Source organism: Pygocentrus nattereri, chromosome 16 (assembly GCF_015220715.1).
Source record: "Pygocentrus nattereri isolate fPygNat1 chromosome 16, fPygNat1.pri, whole genome shotgun sequence".
NCBI classification, from domain to species: Eukaryota; Metazoa; Chordata; class Actinopteri; order Characiformes; family Serrasalmidae; genus Pygocentrus; species Pygocentrus nattereri.
The window spans coordinates 23927529-23935100 of record NC_051226.1 but is presented as its reverse complement, the minus strand read 5'-3'; the positions used below and the strand labels follow the sequence as shown (position 1 = coordinate 23935100).

Below are 7572 nucleotides of genomic sequence, written 5' to 3'. Positions count from 1 at the left end.
GCGATTAACAAGACACACACAATAAAGGAGTGGTTCTGCAGGTGGGGACCACAGACCACTTCTCAGTACCTTTCTGCTTTCTGGCTGATGTTTTGGTCACTTTTGAATGCTGGTGGTGCTTTCACACTTGTGGTAGCATGAGATGGACTCTACAACCCACACAAGTAGCTCAGGTAGTGCAGCTCATCCAGGATGGCACATCAATGCGAGCTGTGGCAAGAAGGTTTGCTGTGTCTGTCAGCGTAATGTCCAGAGGCTGGAGGCGCTACCAGGAGACAGGCCAGTACACCAGGAGATGTGGAGGAGACCATAGGAGGGCAACAACCCAGCAGCAGGACCGCTACCTCCGCCTTTGTGCAAGGAGGGGCAGGAGGAGCACTGCCAGAGCCCTGCAAAATGACCTCCAGCAGGCCACAAATGTGCATGTGTCTGCACAAACAGTTAGAAACCAACTCCATGAGGATGGTATGAGGGCCCAACGTCCACAGATGGGGGTTGTGCTCACAGCCCAACACCGTGCAGGACACTTGGCATTTGCCAGAGAACACCAGGATTGGCAAATTCGCCACTGGCGCCCTGTACTCTTCACAGATGAAAGCAGGTTCACACTGAGCACATGTGACAGACGTGACAGAGTCTGGAGACGCCGTGGAGAGCGATCTGCTGCCTGCAACATCCTTCAGCATGACTGGTTTGGCAGTGGGTCAGTAATGGTGTGGGGTGGCATTTCTTTGGAGGGCAGCACAGCCCTCCATGTGCTCACCCGAGGTAGCCTGACTGCCATTAGGTACCGAGACGAGATCCTCAGACCCCTTGTGAGACCATATGCTGGTGCGGTTGGCCCTGGGTTCCTCCTAATGCAGGACAATGCTAGACCTCATGTGGCTGAAGTGTGTCAGCAGTTCCTGCAAGATGAAGGCATTGAAGCTATGGACTGGCCCCCGTTCCCCAGACCTGAATCCGATTGAGCACATCTGGGACATCATGTCTCGCTCCATCCACCAACGTCACGTTGCACCACAGACTGTCTAGGAGTTGGCGAATGCTTTAGTCCAGGTCTGGGAGGAGATCCTTCAGGAGACCATCCGCCACCTCATAAGGAGCATGCCCAGGCATTGTAGGGAGGTCATACAGGCACGTGGAGGCCACACACAATACTGAGCCTCATTTTGACTTGTTTTAAGGACATCAAAGTTGGATCAGCCTGTTGTGTGTTTTTCCACTTTAATTTTGTGTGTGACTCTAAATCCAGGCCTCCATTGGTTAATAAATTTGATTTCCATTGATGATTTTTGTGTGATTTTGTTGTCAGCACATTCAACTTTGTACAGAACAAAGTATTCAATGAGAATATTTCATTAAAATCTAGGATGTGTTATTTGAGTGTTTCCTTTATTTTTTGAGCAGTGTATATATATATATATATATATATATATATATATATATGTATATATATATATATAGATTCATATATAAATATACTTCAACTTTATACATGATTGTGCTGATGTTGCTCCCGAATGCCTCTGGAGTGAATGATGCAACAGAAAACAGGTAATGTTTACTTGCTACGCACTCCAACACTCGGCAGCCCTGCTCTGTGAGTGGTCTGCCCCGAGGTTGGACTAAATGTCAATGAACCTTATGTGGACAGTCTAGCTGTGGTTTTTGCAGGGACATATTTTCTTACAGAGTCACTCATCAAAATGTATATCCCTCTGATTCCAATAAGCTCTACTGCAGTAAATCATTTATCTGATTGATCAATTGATTGATAAAGCAGTGTTGCTAACTGTAAGGCCATTTAGACTGAGTCTGATTATACAGCATTGGGCTTTTGATAACTGATCCACATTTAAGATAACCAGACAGTACTGATTCTTCAATATTTTATCTTAGTACATTAGTACAAACATGGTCTTATAAAATCTATCAAAACATCACACCCAATAAAATGGAACTGCAATTTAATTGATTAATTCATGTATGTATGTAAACAAACAAGTTAATGACAACTCTTTGCTGTAGCCCCACAGACATGCTTATTTTATTGTGTATATAATTAGATCACAAGGAATTTATAAAGAATGTTAACCCAGATATGTAATCAAGCAATCATGTTTATTTACAATGTTGATAACATTCATTTAAACAAAATAAAGCTCATCTTTTAATCGTAGAAAATGCATCTTCAGTCATTTTCAACATATAAAAAGAATATTTTTTTTTACTGTCAAACAGCCAAATAGGTCATTGTGAAACATTAGCTCTGTGTTTACACAGAGCAGGCACAGTTGAATTAGGAGGTATTCATTCATTTCATTTGCGAGCATGGCTTACTGTTTTGAGTCTCAGTATGAAATAACATGCTGTCATGGTTTGTGATGGAAGAAATTAAGCTTTCATTTTTCAGTTCAGTTGCCTAACTGCTTGTAGCTTAATGCCACTCTTGGCTATTACTCTCACTTCAGTATAAAGCAGTTTAGTCTTTTCAAGTTGATGGCACAAAAGGAAAAACATAATGCCAGTAACAAATCTTCAGACATACCCCGTAACATCGTAGCTGGCTGGAGCATTGTGCCGTGCAGGTTTTCTGGAGCTGTGAGCAGCCGGAGTGGAGTGGCTACTGGTACTGACATGGCTTGCCAGGGTTTGGTTCTTGTTGGTTGGGTTCAAGTTGATCCCAGTCTGCAAGGTGGCTGGACGGTAGGGTACGGAATGTGAGCGACCATGGACCATACCCCCAGTACCTGTGCGGTCAGGGTATGGGTAACCCCCATTTTGGCGCCTGAACCCTCGACGTACCTCTAGGTCATCACAGCAGGATACACTCAACAGTCCGCCACCAAGTATGGACATGAGAGAAGAAGCAAGTCCAACATACAGACAGTCCCCTATTTCAAACTTCAGACTTTCTGGGACACTGTACTGGTAAAAGGTTTGAATCACCTCATGGATCTTCCAGGACACAGGGATGAGAGACAGAAGTCCGGCTGTTAGAAACAGGCACCCTCCAACTCCAGCCACCTTTGACTTGACAGAAGACCCGTCCATACATACGGTGCACTGCATCCCCACACTGGACACAACACAGGCCATCACGGACAATAATAAAGAGATGACCATCATGGCCCGGGCTGCCTGCAGATCTGTCCGCAGACCAAGGATGGTGTTGTAGGTCTCGCACTGGAAGTTTCCAGTGCTCTGGTAGACGCACTGCATCCACAAGCCCTTCATGTTGACCACAGCGGTGACAATGTTGGAACCAATGTGGGCCGAAGTCTCCCAGTATGGCAGAAGTGTGGCTACCAAGTTACCTATCATTCCTATGAAGGACATCAAGAAACCCATCACCTCCATTGCCGCTGCAGCCATTGCTGAGCCTGGTGTACCACAGAGATCGAAGTGCAGCCTCTCAAACTCACGTGAGCTGATTCCTGTTTACTAAAGTGAACAACAACTTACATTTAGCTAGTCAAATTTTACAGATCTGTTAAAGACAGACAAAACACAAAGACAAATTGTGTTGCTTATATTCAGAGAATTGTTAGTCTAACTATTATTCACTAATTGAGATGTTGCTAACTCTATGTAATAATGCTGCTTATCTAATTAGAAAATACTAGTCTGATTAAGTGCTGCTTACTCTATATGTGCCATTACAGCTAATTAATGATTTTCTCACTAACTCATTCTTTTAGGTGTGTTCTCTCCTATTTGTATTTTCTTTCTGTCTTTTCACTGTCTAAATACTAAGAGCTTCCACAGTCCATGCATGCAGTCACATGCAGCAAAATGAGTTAAAGATTCACTCATTACTCACCCCAAAACAGACCTCTGCTGCTCCCATCCCAAACCTTAGGCCACTGAATGAAAGACAGTGTCAGTCACAGGATGACCACTCCTTCCTCTATTTCCAGCCTGAAAAACAACAGAAATAAGTTTTCATTTTAAAAAAGGATAAAAAGTGGTGGTGATAAAACACATTTAGTAATAATCTGTGGTCCTGTGGCTGCATTAAAATCTGTACAGGTGGCTTTTTATCTCATAAAAGAAAAAAAATCAGACTTTTAGAGGGTGCTTGAGAACTGTTTTATTATTCCTACTGAAGACCCCCACAGTGCCTTCAAGGCCTAATGATTTGACTGAAAAACATGACAAAGTAATTTTTAGTTTGCTTTTGTTTAATGTTATCATGATGCTTGTTGGTTTTAAACTCTACAGGTATTTCAGTTAATACTCATTTCATTGTCATGTTTTTGTTGGAAACAAAAGGCAAAAAATGATCCACTTTTTCCCTCCTGTGGCATCTGGGTAGATACAGCAGCACTAGCTCCACCATCAATTAGGACTTCAGGAGTTGGACTGTAGGCCTGACATGCAAGATTATTCACTAACATAATAAATATGTGACAGAGGAATCAACCAATCATGTTTTGATTTCCAAAGGGTTGGATACATTTTTGTTGAACTAGACCTTCTGGATGCTGATTGCAAGTCCAAGAGCTTGTCTGAAATGCCTGTGCTATTGTGTGCAATACCATCATACAGTTGTACCCCCTAGCCATCAGCAATTTACAGATCCTTAAATGCGCTTTTCTCCAGAAACCAGTTTCAGTGCAACTGGTTATGTTGTAACACCACATTACCTATTATGTCCGCTGAAAGAAAATAAACATGCACTCAAAGAACTCTTTACATGATTAAGAGGGTTCTTTTGCATCATGAAAAGGTTCTTCAGATTGATGGAGAATGTGTTTAATATGGTTCTATATAACACCAAAGGGTCCCTCTATTGTTACAGGCTTGACATCGTAATAATAGAGGAACCCTTTTTGGTGTTATATAGAACCATTTTTCCAAAAGGTTCTATGTAGAACCAGCTACAGCACATTCTTCATCAGTCTGAAGAACCTTATCATGGTGCAAAGAACCCTTTAATCATGCACAATGTTCATGGTTCTATATAGAAACATTTTCTTTACCAAAGAGTGTAGCACATCAAAAGAAGACACTTAATACAAGAAAATGGATGACAAGTCATATTTGATTACTTTTAGGCATCACTCCAAAAAAAGATGGTTCTTCAAGGGTTCTTTAGTAAAGACATTGGTTCTATATAGAACCATGAACACTCAAGGAAGCATTTGTATGCTTAAATGGTTCTTTGCATGGTGAAAAGGTTCTTTAGATTGATGGAGAATGCGTTGAATATGGTTCTAAATTTAATCTTTTTGAAAACAGGTCTATATAGCACCAAAAAGGGGTTTTCCATTGTAATAATAGTAGCAGCAAAGAATCCTTAACACATGCAAATGATTCGTTCTGTATAGAACAATTTTCTTTACTACAGAACCCATGAAGTTTTTAAGAGTGATCTTAAAGGCCTTGATTGAGTATTTTTGGAATCTTAAATTGTCAAACTCCAGTGACTATTGTGATACATGGAAACCAGCAGTGACTGTTAATTAGCTCTACGCTATAGTCCAACCAGTGCATTTGGAATTATGAATAGACAATGAAAAACAGATGCCAGATCTCTTTACAGAAGGAGTCACTGTGAAACTGCTGCAAGGCCAAAGTATATGTTAATATGTGTGTTACAAGCTTTGAATAAACACAGGATGTCTTTTTTTTGACAAGCCTCAAATATTTAATCTTGAATGGCCAAAAATATTGATGTGAATCCATTAGCTTAGCGTCAGGTGCTAGAATCCCTAGAATTATCAAAGAAGTATTTTCTCATTTCATTTTGGACCAAGTCTTGCCATTTATGGCCTAAACTGAAGGCTTAGCTCCAACAGTTACAGGTTGGTTTTCATTTTTTTCTCAGTCACTCAGTTATGATTGATATATGCCAGACATTAGCAAGTAAATAAGTACACCATTAGCAAAATCAAAGGATCTAAAAAAAGAACTTCATACACAATGACCTTAGCTTTATTGTCTGCCATTAAGTAACTGTATATGGGCTCAATGGTGGGTGTTAACAATTCACATTAAATTTATAAGAAATTAAGTGTAGCAAAGTAGGTAAAGAATTTTTCCTAATCATCAAACAATTAACAATTGTAAACGTGGTAAGCACATCTAAAAACATACATGTCTCACCTCCCTCTTACTGTCTCTCTCGCACACACACTTACCCAGGCAATCCCTGTCTCTTAGATAGATACAGAGCAATGGTAGGCAGGACACTGCTGCTGAGACTGTTGCTGTTCCAGGAAACGGGAGTGTGTGTGCGCATGTGTGTGTGAGGGAGAGAGCGCATGCATAGTTTAGACTGGTTTAGGCTTGAGCCTAATCTCACCAAATCTCTGCTCACATGTCACCAACGTGGTAATGAGATTAAAACATAATCCAGCATCTGTTTCCACTCACTGACTGAAAGAGTAAACTAACAGTCAGCGAAACTTTAATTAAAAACTTTAGAACAGTTGAAAAACAGTAGACCTGTCATACCCTGTCACCTCGTTTGATATTTCCCTAGCACTATAAAGAATATTACCATCATACTTGCAGTGTAATTATATCATTATAAGTATCAAATAGCTGAGGAACTGTGGTGTAATTACATTCCACAGATTTTTCTCTCAGCTGGTGCAAATCAAATGAAGCTGGAAAGGCCCTGACCTAAAATGAAATAGAGGCTGCCTGTAGTTGGTCAAAGTGTAGTTTTATGAATGAGGGCATTAACCCTAATCACACTGCCTCTCTTTTTACATTTGCACTTTTCTATCTCTAGAGGACGCTGTTGTTCACTTGAATAGCAGCGTGTTTATGACTGTATTCTGTACATAATTAACCAAAACATTATCAGAATATGCTTTTTGGCTTCAACATGTTTTTTGCTTATAAAATTTGGGGATATTTACAAAATTGACCAAATCTTGGAATGTATACACTTATTGAATGTTTTGCTGATGTTTCTATGTGAGGTACTTTGAGATTTTGTAACTAAATATAAATGTACTTCCTCTCATTAGCTACTTTATCAGAAACACCTATCTTGTATCTCCACTCACTGGCCTCTTTAATAGAAACACAAACCTTCTACTTCCACTCGCTGGCCACTTTATTAGAAACACCTACCTTGTATGTCCACTCACCAGCCACTTTATTAAAAACACCTACCTTCTACTTTCAGTCACTGGACACTTTACTAGAAACACCTCCCTTGTATGTTCACTCACCGACGACTTTATCAGAAACAATTATCTCCTACTTCCACTCACTGGCCACTTTATTAGAAACACCTACTTTGTATGTCCACTCACTGGCCACTTTATTAGAAACATTTAGCTCCTATTTCCACTGCTACTTCATCAGAAACACTTACCTTGTATGTCCACTCCCTGGCCACTTTATTAGAAACACCTACCATGTATGTCCACTTGCTGGCCACTTTATTAGAAACACCTACCTTCTACTTCCAGTCACTGGACACTTTTATTAGAAACACCTCCCTTTTATGTCTATTCACTGGACACTTTATTAGAAATCTCCTACGTTCACTCACTGGCCTATTTATTATGGTACACTTCCACTTGCACTTTTTCTGGCCAGTTCTCT

The 7572-nt window shown here is 40.6% G+C and overlaps 1 protein-coding gene across 1 annotated transcript; it reads right to left on the bottom strand.

Moving 5' to 3' along the window:
• Nucleotides 1-2529: 2529 nt before the first annotated feature.
• On the bottom strand, nucleotides 2530-6223 carry cldn2 (claudin 2). The gene is made up of 3 exons (XM_017704264.2): nucleotides 6147-6223; nucleotides 3824-3921; nucleotides 2530-3444 (listed from the first exon to the last, which is right to left on the bottom strand). The coding sequence occupies exon 3, from the start codon at nucleotides 3373-3375 to the stop codon at nucleotides 2539-2541; it is 837 nt and encodes a 278-aa protein (XP_017559753.1). The 5' UTR covers nucleotides 3376-3444; nucleotides 3824-3921; nucleotides 6147-6223; the 3' UTR covers nucleotides 2530-2538.
• Between the last annotated feature and the right edge of the window lie 1349 nt (nucleotides 6224-7572).